Genomic DNA, 21,351 nt, shown 5'->3' with positions numbered 1-21,351 from the left:
CGCGAATACGGCCGACACGTCACACCCAAACGCTTCATTAAGTAAACAATGCACGAGGGATTCATCGTACTTGAAAACGGAAGCTCCGGGAGGAAAACCGAACTGTCAGAAGACGAAATATGGGTCAGCTGAGATTCCAGATATGACGATGCCTGCCTACGCTTTTCCAGGAGACAAAACCGTACGATAGAAGGACATTCTGTGCACGGAGTTCTTCTCGAGCACTCTCGAGCGTCGATTCGTATCCCCATCAATCGAAAGTGAACTGGTAAGCAATTTTTATGATTTTTTATATTTTCAATATTGTAAACAAGGTAAAAAGCACGATTTCGCAGTTTCCAAAGGAGGGGAAAGGCTCCTCCAGGTAACGTTTGTTTTCGTGCGCCAACGGCACTCGAATTTGTGCTTTATGGAATGATACTCTACTAAATATTAAATGTTATCATTGCAGGTGTCAGTCATCCAACACGAGAAGGTGCGTTAGTGTGCGTGTCATGTATACGCTGTATATAGCACGACAGCACCTCACCCTTCCCTGCCCTACTCCTCGGCTTCGCGCATGGACGGAAATTTAAAAAAATACGCACCTCATTAATGATGTCGAGAGATTAAACCGCGCTGTGTTATCAGTGTCGCCGATGTAATCGGTGATTACTTCTTGTCGCAAATGAGGATATCTCGCCTACACTATCGATGAGGTGAGTAATAATAGTGTCGGATACTATTTATTTATGTATAATACATGAATATGTATAAGCGTGAATGAAAATCTATAGGAATAGTATATGTAGGGATTTGCATGTTTACAATCGTGTTACGCTTTTCGTAGTTGCATAAGAAGTTTGATTATGCCTCGATATTTCCAAGATACGTAACTAGCTTAATTCTTACCGAACATATATACAGTTATGTAGCTTTATGTAATTTTGCTTTATCATGGCAAACCTTGCGGTGATTAGAGGTCTTTATCTCACTTGTTTCTCGAGATGCAATTGTGATGTGAAATGAATTAAAGTTTCAAGTTCTTCAGGTACCATTACGTTTGTTAGAGTGAATTATCAAATAATAATATTCTGTAAGAATGGGACAAAACACAGAAAGTAACAATGGTAATAATGATAAGCAGACTGAAAGTAATGCACAGCACAAACATAATGAAAGGTATGGACATTTAAAATTGTCTTTCATATTCTCCTTGTAAGAGAAATAATGTTGATGAAATATTTAGATTCAATAAATAAAAGAAGGCAATATACATTATAATTGGCTCGTTGCCCTTCTTTTATTTATTGATTTATTCTAATTGAGCCATATTAACAATTATTTAGATTCAGTTATATGAATTAACTTGGAAAGTATACCAATTTCTTTCAATCTTCTGTTAGGTCTTTGGAGCCTGAGCAACAGCAATCTCTTTTACCAAAGGCAAGTGGCAGTACAGCGAAACAAGTTAGAGAGTATGTCCCCAGATCTGGGATGAAGAAGTACAATAATGCTTTGGGCAATTTGATACCAATACGGTACCAGAACCAGTACGTGTCGTAATCAAAGTCTTGAAATCTTTTGTAGTAATTAAAAATAATTATATTTAATAAAATATTTTTAATGACATGTATTATATATGATCTTTATTAGATACGATATAACTCAGTAAATATCAACTATCAGTAATGTAACACATGTGTTGTATTACAATTATATTCTTGAATGGGAAATTAATAAGTTATATTACTGTTAGTTTGTGTTTGCTGGGAAGAATTATTATTTTAGTGATGAAAATATATTTTACAGGAAGAAAGAAAATTCACCAGCGGATAGTGCTGGATTATTTTCTTATGTATATATAACATGGATGACATCGTACTTATGGAAAGCATACAAGAAAGGTCTTACGGTAAAGGACTTACCAGACATATCAGTATATGATAGCTGTGAATACAATGCACTCAGGTGAGCTTAATATATTATTGTTTATCCTATGAACAAATAAGTAAAACTCAATGTTCAATTTCTTTTCTCAGTGTCAGCTCCTATTATTGGAACTAATAAATACTGGTATCGGAACTGTCCCCCAACGTATTTGGATAAACGAAGTTTTGTTGTAATTATAATATAAATAAGAATTACTTTTTTAGACTCGACGTACTTTGGCAACAAGAGCTAAGTGAAAATGGCCCGAATGCAGCATCTTTTTCTACAGTTGCATGGAAATTTGTACGCACACGAGTTTGCATGTCATGTTTTTTATTGACATGTTCTCTTATTTTTGGATTTCTAAGCCCTGTAAGATCATCCTTATTAACAATAAATTATTATTAAACTAATCTTTGTATTATAATATAGAATTTTCTTTTACTTAGACGATATTAATGAGGAAAATATTGGAACACATAGAGTCTCCAGAGGAGGACTTTTGGGATGGTATCAAATGGGTTTTTCTGCTAACAGTATGCGATTCTCTGCGAGCTTTCTTCTTTACTTGGACATGGAACATGAACTACAAGACTGGATTACGATTGAAGTCGGCTTGTACAGCTCTGTTGTATAAGAAGATTATAAAACTAAATAGTCTTGGCAATAAAAGTACAGGAGAAGTGAGATACTTAATTTGTTCCGTAAATCTTTAAACACAAAGAAAATGTTCTCTTGATGTAGTAATATATGAATCTTGTGTTCAGATAATCAATTTATTTTGCAACGACAGTCAAAGGCTTTTTGATGTGATTATTTATGGACCGATGATTATCAGCGGACCGATAGTTATAAGTTGTGGTATAATTTACGTATTGTGGTTATTCAATCCCATTGCTCTAGTAGGAATGATAGCTTTTCTCTCGTTTTATCCGTGTCAGGTAAATGGCTCATTATTAAAGATATTCGATCATTGTAGATATTAACATTTTGATATTGTATCAAAATTTTTAGAGAAAAATTTTTTTAAATACTGTATATGTGCATTTTGCATAAAATTTTGATAAACAGAGCAATATCTGTTTTAGTACTTCATCTCTCGGGCGACTGGTTATTTTCGCTCGAAATCGGTAAACGTTACAGATACTCGGGTGCGACTCATGAGTGAGATTCTCGAATGCATAAAGTTGATTAAGATGTATGCCTGGGAGAAATATTTTGGCCAGAAACTTCTCGGTGAGAATAATAAAATAGAAAATTGTATTTTATATAGAATAGAAATTATTAAAAGCAGTGTTGTTGGTAAAGTAATAGAATTATTTAATATATATATATATATATATTCTTTAGAAAGATGCATAAATATGTAGAATTTACATTTACAAACCTGTATTTGTAAAACGTAGGTGATTTAATAATGTGTTTTTTGCAGCTATACGCAAGAAGGAAGAACGTTGGCTTCATAAGACTGCGTACTTTCAAAGCCTTAGTATTTCTCTGACGCCTGCTATACCTGTGATATCCGCGATCATCACGTTTTTAGCACACATTGCTTCGGGCAGTGGATTAACAGCCGCGCAGGTATAAAATACAGTCTGTTAATATAATTTCTGATTTTCAAGATATATAATATTTTCATAAATATCTGAATTTTATGTATATTAGGAGAAATCGAATAACACCTAATAGGTAAGCAGTTTGATAAAACGATAAAGTTTTCCCTTAAAGAACAGTTCAATCAATTTTCACGAATATTTGCAATCTCAGTTGTAAGATAATCCTTGAATTTTACAATCAATGGACTATATTACAGGCTTTCCCAATGACCACATTATTTGGAAATTTGCTTAGACTGGCACTCACGTCACTTAAGGATACCACGCGATATTTTATCAGCGCCCTCATAGCTCTTAGAAGATTCAAGGTCTCCAATGTTTTTTGAGTGATTTCATGTACAGCTTAATGGGTCGGATATCCGTACCTATTATTAAAAAGTCAATATCCGTGTTTAATAAATTTAATCTCGTTTGAATCATTACTTTATTTTTATATATTTTTCTACCGAAATTATATATTAAAATACAAGTAATTAACTCTAATCTAAAACTGTCATTGAATTTTAGCTTGCAAAGTCTATTAAAGATATTCGATCATTATAAATTAACATTTTGATAAAAAGTGTTTGCAAATCGAGATTAGAGAAAAACAGCACGGATACTTCCTATAATAATACGTACATGAGGTTAATGTTGTTTTAATGTAACACAAGCTTTTTAGTAAAACTAAAGTAAATGATGGACAAACACTGCATGCCTTGTAAAGCACCTTGTTACATTCGAACAGCTGTTACATTTCTTAGCGGTTCTTTTAATATGCCAAATACTCGAATTGCCAGCTGTATATAATATCGTGGAGGTGTAACGTTCTCATGCTTAGTAAGAATTGCAACAGTCGATTTAATTCTACACTTTTCAGGTGTTTCCCTTCGTATCGGTGCTCAATGCTCAAATTCGTACCTCTTTCATGTTTTTACAAGTGGCCTTAGTTAATATCGCTGCAGTAAAGATAACTTTTGGCAGAATAAAGGTGTTTATTCTTGTTTATCTAATAGAAATGCACAGATCGACTGCACCATATATACGTGCTGTATTGTAACTGTTGTAACTGTTCCTTTTACTATTAACATCTTCATCTTCCAATGTAACGGAATGATAATATGCTTTCATTTTGCTAACAAAACTTGCCTATTCAGCATTTTTATATTTGCTTCTTTTGTATCTGTATCATGTCAATTATGTGGATTGATGAGCTTAAAGAGCATATATATTACTATACAAATTTATTTTTAGAAATTAATTCGTTTGGATATTTCATACTATTGTGAAGGATGAAATATCTAGATTGTCGCAAATGCATACCTTTATCTTATTTCTCCATAGTTACATCTTTATATATTTGCTCGTTTGTTCAATGTGCTTTTAACAATGGCTTTACATTTCTTTGAAAATTTATTGAATAGATAATTTGATTAACGAAGCAATATTTGTACAGAGTGTATTGCTGTTGGATGAAAGTAGTTGCCAAGCGTCAAAACCGATTGTGAGATCACAAGCAGTTGGTATTGCTAATGGCACTTTCGTTTGCGACAGTATGAAGCTTCAAATAGATGCATCGATTGACAGCAAGAAAAAGTAAATATTCATTCAATAATATTTACTATAATAATCTCACTGATGGGCTGCGATAACTATTTTTTTTTGTAGGAAGAAATTGCTACCAGTCACAGACAATTCACCGGAACTGAAAAACTTGAATGAGCCGACACAGGAAGCTAAGTACGTCGAAGTTCTTACTGACGTGCATTTCGGAGCACCTAAAGGAAAACTGGTCGGTATTTGTGGCCACGTAGGCAGCGGCAAGTCTAGTCTGCTTCTAGCAGCTTTAGGACAGCTGAAAATGACAAAGGGACACATCTTAAGGGAGGGCACTTGCGCTTATGTTAGCCAACAGGCGTGGATCGTCAATGGAACCTTTAAGGAGAATATTTTGTTCGGCGAGGAGTTTGATGCCAAACGTTATTATCACACGATCACAATTTGCAATCTGAAGGAAGATTTAAACATGTTATCGGGAGGAGATGACACTGAGATCGGTGAGAGGGGTGTCAATCTATCCGGAGGACAAAAGCAGAGAGTTGCGCTCGCGCGAGCATATTATGCCAATCGGTACGCAAAATCTTTTCCGTTTCCTTTTAAGAAGTACATTGGTTGTGTTGCTAATGATTAAAGTTAATCTACATTGATAGAAACGGATAAAAGTTGAATATAGCAATTATATTTATCGTTTCAGGGATATTTATTTTCTTGATGATCCTTTGAGTGCGGTTGACGCATACGTTGGTTCATATATATTCGAGAAATTGATTCTTGAAGCTCTTAGAAACAAATCTGTTCTTTTCGTGACACATAACATTCAGGTGGGTATTTAATTGGTATTAAAATTCCAAGACGTTTATTAATAATACATATGTGCCTCATAGTTAATGATAAAACCTATGAGAATTTTTCTTATATATTTTTTTATTGTTTTCTAAAAGTGTGGAAAAATAAATTCAAAGAAAATTAATTAACAATGTGATTTTAAAATATTGGCATTTGTCAAAATTTAAAAATATTCCAAATTTGTTTCGTTACAGTTTCTAAAACGATGTGATGAAATCTACATGATGAATGCGGGCAAGATTATAGAGCATGGAACCCATGAAGATCTCGTGCGATTTGATAGGGAATACGCGTCAATGGTGAAGAACAGCACAATTGCAACGGAAGATAATTTGTCAGCGTACGTTTAATGTACATAGCATTTATTTTTTGAATTATTTGAAAGCAATCTAGTAGTCTTTTACTTCTTCACAGTGTTAAATCTGCAGAAGTAACACAAAGAAGTACGAGCGATTTAGAAGTGCAAAAGAAGTCTGCGCACAAAGAAAATTATGGAAAAGAGAAATTATACAAAGGTATGCGCGTTTAATTGTATATATCTTTTGATTTAGAGATCTCTGATACTTTTCTTTTTTTAAATTATATTAATTATATTTAATAGGAACTTTAACAATGGCAGAAAAGTCTGAAACTGGATCCGTTAAGTCGTACACTTATCATACATACATACAAGCCACAGGTGGTTATTTGATCGCTGTTCTCGTATTTTTGACGTTTTTCTTGAACGTAGGTAGTTCGGCCTTCAGTACTTGGTGGCTCGCTGTATGGATTAAAGCTGGCGGAGGCGTAAGTAGCATCGTATTCAATATTTAATATATATACATCTAATATTTAATATATATATACATCTATCTTTCTTTCTTCAATCAAGAGATATTTTAGTAATACTTTTATTATTGTGTGTGTGTGTGTGTGTGTGTGTGTTGTCACTTTTTTAATATCTGATATATCGTTACAAACGTGTGTTTTATTTAATTTTCAGAACGTGACTATGCCAGGAACTAACGATACTGTATACTCAGAGGATATCAACGCTAATCCTGATTTCTCATTTTATCGAAATATATACGGTGCTTGCATCGTCGGCATATTATTGACAAGTTTTCTTCGTGGCTTAGTCATTATGTTTGCCACGATAAAAGCTTCGACCACATTGCACAATACATTTTTTCACAAAATTATTAGTTCTCCGTTAAGCTTCTTCGAAACTACTCCAAGTGGTAGAATACAGAACGTTTTCAGTCGAGACATAGACGAAAGTGAGTGATTTTTTAATTATTCTAAATACATGCACTGTTGCAAATCAATATATCTAATTTGATTAATATTTTCTGATTTGCAGTTGATAATTACTTACCCATATCGATAGAAAACATGGTGCAAAATATTTTTACTTGCAGTTTTGCTATTTTCTTTATTTGTGGCATACTGCCCTGGTTTTCGATACCATTACTTCTATTTGGTACACTATTCTTCTTCGTTGGCAAATTGTTTAGGTATTCTAAATATCGCATAATTTACGTACGTAATTTACATATGATTGACTGTTTTGCTTCGTGTCTTCATAGAATAGGAATGAGGGATTTGAAGAGAATGGAGAGTGTCTCGCGGTCTCCTGTTTTAAGTTTCGTTACAACGTCGATCCAAGGTTTGAGTACAATTCATGCGTTTCAAAAGGAGAAGAATTTCTTATACAGGTAATTATTTAGTGAAATGCGGCATCACATATAATAACGAAGTAACAGAAAAAGAATATGGCGATTGAATTGTTTTTTATCGATAGATTTGAAGAGTTATTCAACACGAATAACTTATGTCAGTATCTGTGTCAAGCCGCGATGAGATGGTCTGCGATTAGACTGGATAGTTTAGTAATCGCCTCGTCCTCTATAATCGCATTACTCGTGATTTCATTTAAGAATGAAATATCGCCGGCTTTTGCCGGTCTGGCTATGGCGTATGCCACACAGATGACTGGCGTTTTCCAGTATACTGTCAGACTAATGTCTGAGACGGAGATGCGCTTTATAAGCGTAGAGAGAATTAGTTACTACCTCAAGGTAATCTATTTCTGCTTAATTGTTAATTTTGTAAATAAATTTCTGAGTGTAATTTTGGTATCTTCATCTTAATCTTATATCTTATTCAGACTTTGCAGAAAGAAGGCGCAAGCAGAACAGTCGCTCTTAAACCAGCCGATGATTGGCCTTCTCGTGGCAAAATAGAATTCAAAGCTGTTCAGATGAGATACAGAGAGGAGTTACCGCTTATACTTATCGACGTCTCATGTAGTATAAAGGCCGGAGAAAAAATTGGTAATGTAGCTAAATATTTTCTTAACTCGTTTGTCGCATTTTATTATGCGAGAGATTAATCGTGAATTATTTCAGGCATCGTGGGCCGCACAGGATCCGGTAAAAGCTCTTTGGTCGTAGCTTTATTCCGGTTAGTCGAAATTTGCGAGGGTGTCATTAAGATCGACGGTATAGATATTTCGAAATTAGAGTTAGATGTATTGAGAAATAAATTGTCGATTATTCCTCAGGATCCAATTTTATTCAGCGGTACTGTAAGGTAATAAATTTAATTGGCAATTTGTGCTAGCTGTTCTCTTCATTTGATTTTGCTTTTAGATCTAATTTGGATCCTTTCCATCATCACGCTGATCATGATATTTGGAATGCTCTTGAAAAGACTCAGATGAAAGAAAAGGTGTCTCTCATGCCGGGAAATCTTGATGCGTCTGTTGGATTTGGCGGAAATAATTTGAGCGTTGGCGAGAGACAGCTTCTTTGTCTTGCAAGAGCCTTATTACATAGTACAAAGGTAACGCACTTTTATTGAATGATTTCTGCAATATTACATATATTTGAAATTGATTTTCGGATTCTTTTTAGAATATTAAAATTAATATTAACATGCTACACGTATATATATTGTAGATACTGATTCTGGACGAAGCTACGGCCGCCGTCGATCCGGAAACTGAAGCGACGGTGCAGCACACGCTACAGAACGAGTTCGCGGATTGCACTGTACTTACGATCGCTCATAGATTACAAACTGTTGTTGCGTGTAATCGCATTCTCGTTATGAGTGAGGGCAAGATTGTTGAATTTGATGCGCCTGCCACACTTCTCTCTCATTCGAATTCCGAATTTTCGAAACTGATGGCTGCTGCAGATAAAAACGCGTAAAATAATCCCCGCAGAGATCTGAATCATAATTGCAATGCATTTAATCGCATTTTATCAGTTTAATAATGAAATTAATTACACTAACTTTCGGCGTCACGTAAGTGAGTAAATGAAAGAAGAAGAAAAGAAAGATATACAGATATATTAAAAAAATACAGAATAAGGATAAGTATAGAAATGAACATAACAAATGACTGTATTTTTCTATTGATAAACTACTTTATTAAATTATTAATTAAAGAGATTAAATAATATTTTCTATTATAAACTCGTGTTCTGTATATAAATAAAAGAGAGAAAAAATCTTCCCGTTTTCTCCCTCTTTACTTAATCCTTTCATCAAGCAATTTATTATAATAATTTAATTTTTTGTTATATTATACTAGTTGTAAAATACATAATTTTATATTATATTAGTTATATGTTTAGCTAGAACCTTGGATCTGCTGAAAATTACATATAAAAATTGTGTTTCAAAAAAACAACGTTCTCACTGTCAAACTGTTAGTAACGTCTGTAGTAACATTTATTAATTTAGCGACGATAAAAGGATTGATTTAGTATTTTAATTAAAGGAGGATATTTTTAAACAGGATTGGAATGAACAACTATAAAAAAATCACAATTTCTCGGAATTCGCACCTTTTAGAATGGTGAAATATTATTGATTTTCTCACAGAAGGTGGAGACCGTGGAGAGTGCACACTGCTCATGCCCATTCGCTCAGACTTTCGGCCGTGCTGGCGACACGGCCGAAACATGTTCACCGCGACATTGCCAGCTTGTTATTACCTCTGAAATGTTTATTACATGTTGAGCTTTATCGTTGCTTTATATATCGAGATGTAGTCTATACAAATTGCCGTAAAGGCAGTGTCCGTCGTTTCGTGAACAGCTAAAAGAAAGGTAAATTTCCTCGATAATAGAGTCCCTTAGAATTATCCCTTTTATGAACAATACCGATTTTTGTAAACTATCTATCTTTTAAGCTATATTGAACTATTTTTAAAAGTATATTACTGGAAGTTAAAATATATATTAATAAATTATTTATGTGAAGTTTGAAATGTTACATATTAATAAAGTGTATCACTACTAATCTAATACATATATTTTAAAATAGTAGATAGAATGTATAGAAAGATATATGAGCAATGAGAGCAAACGTAATGCATACTTATCTTGTCAAATAACAATTTAATTTTTAATAATCGTTTTTATTAATGACATGTCCAATTTCGATAATTTTTTTGCTACTTTCAGGCCTCACCATTGCGAATATAATCCCTATTATGATGCTGGGGCGGAAGCAGAGCCTCAAGGGGGAACCTGTCCTGGCCGATTACGGTCCAGAAGAGTCCCTCAATGAGAGCGCTGACATAGAATGGGTTAACAAGGTGAGCGAGAGTACAGGTCGATCCAGGGAAGAAAATTGCAAATCCCGAAAATGTCATTTTCCTTTTTTCAATTAGATCTTTCCTGAAAACCGCTTTATGTGATTTCAGTTATGGGTAAGACGGTTGATGCGACTTTGCGCCCTAGTCTCGTTGGCTTCCGTTTGCTTGAATACTCCAAAAACTTTTGAGAAAGTACCGTCTCTTCAATACGTTACCTTCATTTGCGATTTGATAGTCACGTTTCTGTTCACTGCTGAGATGATCGCTAAGATGCACATACGGGGAATACTAAAGGTAAAGTCCCTCTTTATTAAAGAGGATACAATTAAGACACTTGATTGCTTTGAAAAGTAATTAAAAGTTTTTATTTTTTATTATGACACCAACAACATTATGAAATGACGAATAAAATTTGTATGCACTTGTACCGACATATTTGACATAGACTAGAATGAAATTATAAATGGCATTACAGAGGGATAAGTCTTATCTGAAAGACCACTGGTGCCAATTTGATGCGAGTATGGTGATCTTTCTCTGGTTATCTGTGATTCTGCAAATGTTTGAGATGCTGGGTTTCCTTATAAAATTTAGTTATGCCTCGATCATGCGAGCACCACGGCCGCTGATCATGATACGCTTCCTTCGAGTCTTCCTCAAATTTTCAATGCCTAAAGCCAGAATCAATCAGATCTTCAAGTAAGAATACTGATGTAAAATTGATATAAAGGATTTGCACCATTCAAAACCAAATAAAAATAAGATATAAGATATTATACACTACAATTATTAATTTTATTTAATTTATTCAATTGATTACTAACAATATATCATTTACATTTAGACGCTCGAGTCAGCAGATCTACAATGTAACGCTTTTCTTCCTGTTCTTCATGTCCCTTTATGGTCTTTTGGGTGTGCAATTCTTCGGCGAACTAAAAAATCATTGCGTGCTGAACACAACTGAGCCCAATTACATTACGATCAACAGTCTGGCTATTCCTGACACGTTCTGTTCCACCGATCCAGAATCTGGATATCAATGTCCCGAAGGAATGGTCTGCATGAAGCTGGAGTTGACCAAGTATATTATAGGCTTCAATGGATTTGACGAGTTTGGTAGTAGTTAATGTTAATGTTACTATGCCCTTGTCGTTCCTCTGTATTTATTGACTTTCATATTATTTTTCTAAGAATATTGTAAAGCTAACTAATTTGCTGGAACATGTGTTATAACTTTATGATTTTATCTTTTTTTACATCTTATATTTCACATACATCATATTACATATCACAGTACATCATATTTTCTATATTTCACATTCTATATTCTTATGCGATAATAATTATAATATCTTCAAAGATAGTAAAATTACAAATTATAATTTATCTAGCAATTTTATCCAAATTTTGTCGACTTTTATATCTTTTGTACACCGAATGTCTTTTTAATATGAAGATTTAACAATTTTGATATTATTTATCAATTAAAGTAGTATTCAAATATTTTTAAGTATTAAAATCTTATTGTCTGAAATTTTGATTACGAACTTGAATTATTTAGCTACCAGTATCTTCACCGTATATCAAGCGGCTTCTCAGGAAGGATGGGTCTTCATCATGTATCGTGCGATCGATAGTCTACCGGCATGGCGTGCAGTTCTTTACTTCAGTACAATGATATTCTTCTTGGCCTGGTTAGTGAAGAACGTTTTCATTGCTGTCATCACGGAGACTTTTAATGAAATCCGAGTACAGTTCCAACAAATGTGGGGCGTTAGAGGTCACATTAGCAACAGTTCGGCATCGCAGGTCAGTTTTACCAAATATATTTTTGAAGAAACAGTCTTTACTTTACTTTAAAGTATTTTCATTAAAAATATATAGGAACATTATTATTTAAAATTAATTTTAAATGAATATAATTATATGATTTTATTGATAATTGATATATATTTGCTTTATTTAATGCAGATATTGACCGGAGACGACAATGGCTGGAAATTAGTGACATTAGACGAGAATAAGCATGGGGGCCTAGCCTCTCCGCTTTGTCATACTATTCTCAAGTCGCCGCATTTTCGTTCAGTTGTAATGTGCGCAATTCTAGCGAATGGTGTCACCACTGCGACGATGAGCTTCAAGCATGACGAGAAACCGAGGCAAACATACTATGACAATTATTACTGGGCCGAGATTGTCTTCACGATATTGCTGGACTTAGAGACCCTCTTCAAGATATGGTGCCTGGGCTTCCGGAGTTATTTTAAGCATTCGATTCACAAATTCGAACTGCTGCTTGCCATTGGCACGACTGTACACATTATTCCGTTCTTCTATCTTTCTGGATTCACTTTCTTTCAGGTTTCTACCTTTATCTGACTCCTCGTCTTTCGTGTCGCTTCATTTCTGCATTTTTTTCTACAGTCTATGCTTTTTTCGACTTGTTGTTTATGCATTTTATATTCTTAGCTGTGTTAATCTTTTACACTTCTAAAAATTCAAACATTCAAACAATATAAAAGACCTTTAATTTATCATGGTATTTTTATACGGGAAGGTTCTCAGAATAGTTCGGCTCATTAAAGCGTCGCCAATGTTGGAGGATTTCGTCTACAAGATTTTTGGCCCTGGCAAGAAGCTCGGTAGTCTCATTATTTTTACCATGTGCCTGCTGGTAATATCCTCCAGTATTTCCATGCAGCTCTTCTGCTTCCTTTGCGACTTCACCAAGTTTGAAACTTTTCCTGAAGTGAGCCGATTATAACAAATCCCTTATTATTGTGACGGCGATTGTTGTGACTTAACTCATTAAAACGTAAATTTTCAGGCATTTATGTCTATGTTCCAAATTTTCACACAAGAAGCCTGGGTCGACGTGATGGATGAAACTATGTTACGAACACATGAAACGGTAGCACCGTTAGTCGCAGTATACTTCATTTTGTACCATCTTTTTGTCACATTGGTAATCATCAATATTTCCTTCATGCAATACGAGCTATGGATATGAATTAATGCTGAATTATCTCTTCAGATCGTGCTGAGTCTTTTCGTCGCGGTAATTCTTGATAATCTCGAGTTGGATGAGGACATTAAGAAACTGAAGCAATTGAAATTCCGCGAACAAAGTGCCGAGATAAAGGAAAGCTTGCCGTTTAGATTGAGAATCTTCGAAAAGTTCCCAGACAGTCCACAGATGACGTGTCTTCACAAAGTGCCATCAGATTTCAATTTACCGAAGGTAAATATCCATGAATAATTATTAACTCTTTGGTTTATTCTTTAGATATTAAATTTAGAATAGTTTTAATCTTGTTGAGAAGAACTTTAACATCTTACAGTCTCAAGATTATAAAACAATCTATTTCGATTTGTTATTCAATGGATTGAATCAATATTCGAATTATCTTTTTTAAGGTCCGCGAGAGCTTTATGCGACAATTCGTGCTTGAAGTGGAGGACGAGGAAAATGAAGGTGTAAAGAGAATTAACGAAACCTTTGATTCAAAAATTGTGTATAGAAAACAACGCCCGGTGAAAATCTTAAATAATCCGCCGAAGGTGAGAAGTGTCGTTACTAATCTGAAGAAAGCTTCTGTTATTTATATCATAAAGTAAGTAAAATATCATTCGTTATTATATTTCTCGAAATTTTCGACTTAAAGATTTAAGTCGTTCTAGTGATTCCAATAATCAGAGGCTTCTCTTGGGAGACTCCGCCATGATTCCAGTACCGGGAAAAGGACTTCTAAAACCGCAGGGTACTGTAAGTGGCACTAAGCAGCTTCGCATCGATCCGAAAAAGTAAGAACAAGATAATAGAAATGTTAATAAAATGAGTAATGAGAATTTAGATTTATAAATTTGAAAATTTTTTAAATGGGACAATTCAATAGCAATTTTTTTTAAATTAATATGTTACATATATAAAATTTTCTAAGTTATTACTGTCTCCATTAATTATATCATCGATTAAATTCTGGTATTCATTTAAAGTGTAATATGTAGTACGAAGATATTATTTTATGTTTTTACGTTTATTTATCTATGCTTTCTGTTGGCATAACAAAAATAGATCAATCAGAAGAAGCGTCCGAAGTGGATCGATCAAATTAAAACAGACGTACGAGCATCTTATGGAAAACGGTGACATAGGAGGAATAAACAGAGTCAGTTCCGCGAGTAGAAGGCCGCACGATTTAGATATCAAGTTGCTACAAGCTAAGAGGCAACAGGCGGAGATGCGAAGGTACCGAAATTATTTCTGAGATTTTTGAAATTTCCATAATCTTTTATCTTACACAATCTATTCTTTTATTCCAGAAACCAACGCGAAGATGATTTGCGAGAGAACCATCCATTCTTCGATACGCCGTTGTTTGCGGTACCTCGCGAAAGTAAATTCCGGAAATATTGCCAGTTATTCGTCTACGCGAGATACGACGCGAGATTGAAGGATCCTTTGACAGGCAAGGAAAGGAAAGTGCAGTACAAGAGTCTACAGTAAGTATCGCAAGATTGAAACATATTGTCTCGTCGTCGTGGCTAAATTGGCAAATTCTGTATTTCCTCCAGCAATTTCCTTGGTTTAGTCACCTATCTCGATTGGGTAATGATATTTATTACGACGTTGTCATGCATCTCGATGATGTTCGAGACACCACGAAAGCGCGTGATGGAGACACCGGCGTTGCAGATCACCGAATACTGCTTCGTTATTTGTATGAGCATTGAACTGGCGTTAAAAATCCTAGCGGATGGTCTGTTCTTTACACCCAAGGCCTACATCAAAGACGTTGCCTCTGTATTAGATGTCTTCATTTACATTGTACGTTTAGTATGTTGGAAATATTAAACTATTGGGAAATATTTCTTTTAATTTTAATGAAGTACAATAATTATATTGATAAATCATAAATAATTCTTAGTATATATAATATATAATATTGTATGCATGTTTTCGTAGGTAAGTCTCATATTCTTATGTTGGATGCCGAAAAGTGTGCCGCCGAATTCTGGAGCGCAACTGCTGATGATATTACGGTGCGTCAGACCGCTAAGAATCTTCACTCTTGTTCCGCATATGAGGAAAGTTGTTTACGAATTGTGTAGAGGGTTCAAAGAAATTTTACTGGTAAATATCGTTCTTGCTTCACATTTTAGATATATTACTTTTAGAAATAACTAATCCGAAAAATGATCTGAACGTAACGAAACAAATTAACAGACAAATATTACTTCATTCAGGTATCAACATTACTGTTCTTACTGATGTTTATGTTCGCGAGTTATGGAGTGCAACTATATGGCGGTCGATTAGCGAGATGTAACGATCCCACGATCTTGAAGCGCGAGGAATGCGTCGGAGTATTTATGAGAAGAGTATTCGTGACGAAAATGAAACTGCGGCCAGGAGAAAACGAGAGTTATCCGTCCATATTAGTACCGCGTGTTTGGTAAGCGTAAATCATGCAATTCTGGGAATTTTCTTTTAATCCAAATTAATTATTATGAACTAATGTAAGGAAGTACGCTGTACTTTTGTACACATTTTTCAGGGCTAATCCTAAAAGATTCAACTTTGATAATATTGGCGATGCTATGATGGCTCTGTTTGAAGTACTCTCTTTCAAAGGCTGGCTTGACGTACGAGATGTCCTTATTAAAGCTCTTGGTCCCGTGAGTCATTATTTTTTCGATAGAATAATAGATTATAATGTTTAATATACATGACAGTATACATGTAAAAATTACAAAATTTAGAATAAGAATATATTATTTCTCCGTCACATCCTTCAATACATTATTGTATAATTTTTCAGGCTCACGCTATCTATATACACGTTTATATTTTCCTCGGTTGCATGATCGGCTTGACGTTGTTCGTGGGTGTTGTGATCGCGAATTACTCCGAGAATAAAGGCACCGCTTTGCTCACGGTCGATCAAAGACGATGGTGAGATGTCGCATATTTCGTCACCAAATGTCGCGATCTCTGTCACAATCTACAGATTACGAGTTTTTTTTTTTGTTGAGATATAGGTGCGATTTGAAGAAACGTCTGAAAATCGCCCAGCCGCTGCACTTACCGCCTAGACCGGACGGCAAGAAGTTCCGTGCTTTCATCTACGATATCACGCAGAACATTTATTTCAAAAGATTCATTGCTGTCATGGTGCTCGTGAACAGCGCTCTTCTGTGTGTTTCTGTGAGTTGACCAAAGTAATATAGATACATGAGATTCAATAGATATTTTTCAAGGCCGATTATTTCTTTAATCATTTCATTTTTACTTAAACATATCTATCCACTCATGGCTCTAAATAGGCTGTTTATTTAATTACAAAAATATGTTGTAATTTTAGAAATATTATTAATTATAGTAAATGTATGCTTAGGATTGTGTAAAATCATGCTAAATTATAATTCATATAGCGCAAAGATTAATCAGAAAATTAGGAAAAATAGTTTTATAGACTAGCCTGACATTCTATTTAGTTTCTTATAGGTTTATTAACATTGCTACGTAGAATCAAGCGCTTGATCCATATCAAAAGAAATATGCAATTTCTTACGAACATCGTAAGAAGACTTTTCTTGAATAATTTGTTCTTTGCCAGCCATCATTAAAGCAGTAAAAATAAATATAATATGCCTGCTCATGTTTAATGCTATCTGCTATCTTTCCTCTTCTTTTTATCCTGCTCATCTAAAGTGGAGACTCGAAGAGGAACACACAGAAGCTCTGGCTACGGTCTCCACGATTCTGACACTGGTCTTCCTTGTGGAAGTAATCATGAAAAACATTGCTTTTACACCGCGTGGTTATTGGCAATCCAGAAGAAACAGGTACGATCTACTCGTGACAGTTGTAGGTGTTATCTGGATCATCATACACTGTACAATGCAGGTACGCTCGTCGTTAAGAATGCTTTGTCACGTATTTTTTCTTCGTCTACCACTCGTCGTTCATTCCCATGGTATTATCATATTTTATTGTATTGATCTCAGAACGATCTATCTTACGTGATTGGATTTATGGTCGTAATCTTGAGGTTCTTCACCATCACCGGTAAACACACCACTCTCAAGATGCTAATGTTGACGGTCGGTGTGTCCGTCTGTAAGAGCTTCTTCATCATATTCGGCATGTTTCTTCTTGTCTTCTTCTACGCGTTAGCCGGCACTATAATCTTTGGCACGGTGAAGTACGGAGAAGGCATCGGAAGGTGAGAAAAGTACACTGTCTGCGAGATTTTAAGATATATAAATATATAAAATACACGCGCAATGTTTAATATAAATCTTTCAATATAATTTCTAGTACTAAATTCTTTTTCACTCTATTATAATATTTCTTCTTGCTCTGCTTCCGCTTGATATATCAGAAATAATCTCTTTGCAATTTAGACGCGCTAATTTCGAATCACCGGTTACCGGCGTGGCGATGCTCTTTCGCATAGTGACGGGAGAGGATTGGAACAAAATTATGCACGACTGCATGATACAACCACCCTATTGCACGCCGGCGGATAATTACTGGGAAACGGACTGCGGCAATTTCCACGCTTCTCTAATTTATTTTTGCACCTTTTACGTCATCATTACTTACATCGTCTTGAATCTTTTAGTGGGTATGTATGCAATATACTTGTACATACATCAAAGAAGCTTACACAAAATCACGTTGATTAGATTTTAAAAAATAACAGCTGTATTTCTTTTCTTGTCTTAGATCAAACAAGAAAAGAAACTGTTTAACAAAAAATATTCTATAGTGGCTTTAATCTAATTTTTCTGTTTAATAAAATTATATATATTTTTTTTTAATTTTAAATGTCTAAATTTTTCTTTTCGAACAGCTATTATCATGGAGAACTTTTCTTTATTCTATTCAAATGAAGAAGACGCGTTATTATCATACGCAGACATAAGGAACTTTCAGAACACGTGGAATGTCGTTGATAATCATCAGAAAGGTGTTATACCGGTGAAGCGGGTATGATCTTATCGTGAATCCTTGTTGTATTAATGAAACGATACTACAATTCGTAAAAAGCAAATGCTGATGTTTGCGAATTTCAGGTGAAATTTATCTTACGATTGTTGAAAGGCAGATTGGAGACCGATCCACAGAAGGATCGCTTGCTCTTCAAATACATGTGCTATGAACTCGAACGATTGCACAATGGCGAAGATGTTACCTTTCACGATGTTATTAAGTAAGTTCCACAAAATAGATTATAAATGAAATATTAAACGTTTATAGCTTGTCGAGTAAAATTTTTAGATGCTTGAGATTTTTTTAGATTTTCTATCGGATGTAGCTTTTTCTTTATTATTAAATATTTTAGATATTTCATTTCGTGAATTTCTCACTATTATGTTTTACATTATTCGAATATTATCAATTTCTTATATAATTAAAATTTTTTAGTATGCTATCGTATCGTTCGGTGGATATAAGGAAAGCGCTTCAATTGGAAGAACTTCTCGCACGGGAAGAATTCGAGTATATAATCGAGGAGGAAGTGGCTAAACAAACCATCAGAACTTGGTTACAGGGCTGCCTGAAGAAGATACGAGCGGTGAGGATGATTTGGTTTGAAATCGCATCAGGGAAATAGTAATTTTTTTCTTTGTAGAAACAAAACAGTCTTATCGCCGGGCTTCGCGCTACAAATAACGCAGCAGTGCCACCTCAAGATGTAGAAAAGGGTAAAGAGGAGAAAGGCAAGGAAGTTAGTGTTGATCGTGAAGAGGAGACTGAAATAAAGGTGCGACTTATCTTGCATTTTATTCGCTTTACTACACCCCGAGCATTTCTTGTAGAAAAATTTTTAAGTATATCAACTTTTATATTTATGAAATATTATTAGAATTTGTACCATCACTATGATTTCAAAAAAGTAATAAAAATTATATAATTTCATGAAGAAAAGTTTATGTTTTTAATTGTTAGGATGTCGAAGTCCCAAAATACAGGGCCAAGAAACCGATGGTGCTTCCAAGATCGGACAGCATAGGAAGTGCTTCGGGAAGGAAGTACTTAGCTCCAACATTATCGGATCCAGCATCCGTTCGATCTGAGAAGGATAAGATCGCAGCATCGAAGAAGAGGAATAGCAGACCACCAGGTAAGACGAAGTGATCACTTGGCTTTCGTACAATGTATCGTATTAATTATCTTTGGCTTAGAATTATTTCGGATTATTTTTTTGTAGCAATGGTGAAAAATAATTTACACCATTTGACGGAAAATACGGAACAAAGCAGGCAGGCAAGAGAGGCGTTGAACAACAAAGCAACCGTGCCTAAAGTTTCCAGCGTCATGCTGGAAGTTCGAGAATGGTGGAAAGAACAATTAGCTTACAGCAGTGAGTCCAGCGAGGACGAACTCTGAATTTTTCGAAATCATGGACGTAAACGATTACGAGCAGATTGTGAACTGAGGATTCCTACTTTTAGCAATTGTAAAAGACGAATTCTTAGCCTAAGAATTTTGCAATTCAGTGAGGATGAAGATCCAAGGAGAAATGTGGTATGTGCCTAATAATTTTAATCACTTGCCCAAGCTCGAGGAACTTTAACGCGTTGAGCTTCGACAGTGGCAATTTGCCACCTTCACTGCTGAAAGCCATATTAATATTTTACTACGTCCAAGGCAGTGTGCACAGAGCGAGCAAAAACGTTCAAATCTTTCGTTCCATCGAAGCTCATCGTGTTAGAAAAATCGATTTCCTACCGGAAGATAGAGAGAAAGAATTATAATTATCGAAACACACATATACTCGCGACATTTCGTATCGAATTCGGAACATCACTGCCGTATGTCAAATCACCCATATGAAAATGCTTGAATCCTCGAAATATCAGTTTGTTAAAACATTTCGATGTATGTGTTTTGAAGAACTTTTCCGTACATCATTCGCGTACTATCATTCATGTATCATCAGCTAGTTTTAAAATGTCTCGAGATAACTATAATTGTATGTAGTAAATTTTGTACGACACGAAGTTGATCATTGTGGGAGTTAATAGCCAGAATCGATTATGGTGTTATTAAGGGCAACTGTGAGTACAATTAGCATAGGATTCGTCGTAGATATTTTTGTCGTAAAGAGGGTACTGATTCTGTGTCTAAAAAAAAAAGAAAAAGTTAGGACATTGCAGATCGTCGATTCTTTCCTCCTTACAACAAGAATACGTCCCGAAGGCCTGTATTGTAGATCTACGCGATTGATTTGATATTGACAGTTATAAAAGTTTTAGCGTGACCGTTGATGTTATTATCTCTGTTAATTAATTAATATAGTAACGCTGTTACGGGTGTCGCTTTACTGAACAGGAGAGTTGTGCAATCAAGAGAATTATTTAACGAAGGGCATAATTTATTTTGAAACGCAATTGCGTCGGCTCTCTATATTGTGTATGTTGAACATACGAGAGATAAATGGAGCATTTATATTAAATATACGACTGTCGTAAGTGTTTTTGTAACGAGACGATGTGCGAATAGGTCGTAAGTAAATTTGTGAAACGAACCTTTAGCGAAACGCGATCGATGTTAGTGCAATAATACGCATACGCACACACGCACGATGAATGTTAATGCATATACATAATAATATATTTACAGAAGCGGAAAACGGATTTAACGTTTTGAGCCGCGTTACGTTTACTGTAATGAATGTTGATGATTGTTGCTAGTTTATGTGCCAATGTATTGTCTTATCGAGTATAGGGCAAATAAATGTTGTTAGATATCATTATTCATAAACGTGTACATATTATTATTCGATTCCTAACAATAATTACAAACGGTATAAAAAAATATTTGTC

At 34.8% G+C, this 21,351-nt stretch overlaps 1 protein-coding gene across 1 annotated transcript; it reads left to right on the top strand.

The window, feature by feature from the left end:
* The first annotated feature begins 23 nt into the window (after positions 1-23).
* Positions 24-21,329, top strand: na (sodium leak channel non-selective protein na). Its single transcript, XM_018444577.1, has 54 exons — positions 24-364; positions 452-698; positions 1,016-1,161; positions 1,386-1,532; positions 1,792-1,950; positions 2,136-2,283; positions 2,361-2,594; positions 2,679-2,852; positions 3,000-3,147; positions 3,344-3,492; positions 3,725-3,835; positions 4,387-4,497; positions 4,963-5,102; positions 5,175-5,636; positions 5,761-5,887; positions 6,107-6,252; positions 6,327-6,427; positions 6,514-6,698; positions 6,895-7,171; positions 7,255-7,408; positions 7,481-7,609; positions 7,696-7,972; positions 8,062-8,227; positions 8,303-8,486; positions 8,546-8,738; positions 8,855-9,031; positions 10,372-10,506; positions 10,615-10,800; positions 10,982-11,205; positions 11,351-11,625; positions 12,071-12,318; positions 12,481-12,870; positions 13,067-13,258; positions 13,337-13,474; positions 13,544-13,750; positions 13,927-14,123; positions 14,191-14,313; positions 14,585-14,758; positions 14,833-15,012; positions 15,085-15,337; positions 15,476-15,643; positions 15,757-15,965; positions 16,068-16,188; positions 16,332-16,465; positions 16,552-16,717; positions 17,225-17,419; positions 17,521-17,738; positions 17,920-18,143; positions 18,372-18,508; positions 18,595-18,731; positions 18,947-19,097; positions 19,155-19,286; positions 19,472-19,646; positions 19,734-21,329. Exons 3-54 carry the CDS (start codon positions 1,082-1,084, stop codon positions 19,910-19,912), a joined length of 9,447 nt encoding a protein of 3,148 aa, XP_018300079.1. The 5' UTR covers positions 24-364; positions 452-698; positions 1,016-1,081; the 3' UTR covers positions 19,913-21,329.
* The last annotated feature ends 22 nt before the right edge of the window (positions 21,330-21,351 follow it).

Source organism: Mycetomoellerius zeteki, unplaced genomic scaffold (assembly GCF_001594055.1).
Source record: "Mycetomoellerius zeteki isolate Tzet28-1 unplaced genomic scaffold, Tzet1.0 scaffold151, whole genome shotgun sequence".
NCBI classification, from domain to species: domain Eukaryota; kingdom Metazoa; phylum Arthropoda; class Insecta; order Hymenoptera; family Formicidae; genus Mycetomoellerius; species Mycetomoellerius zeteki.
This window is presented reverse-complemented; position numbering and strand designations above follow the sequence as displayed.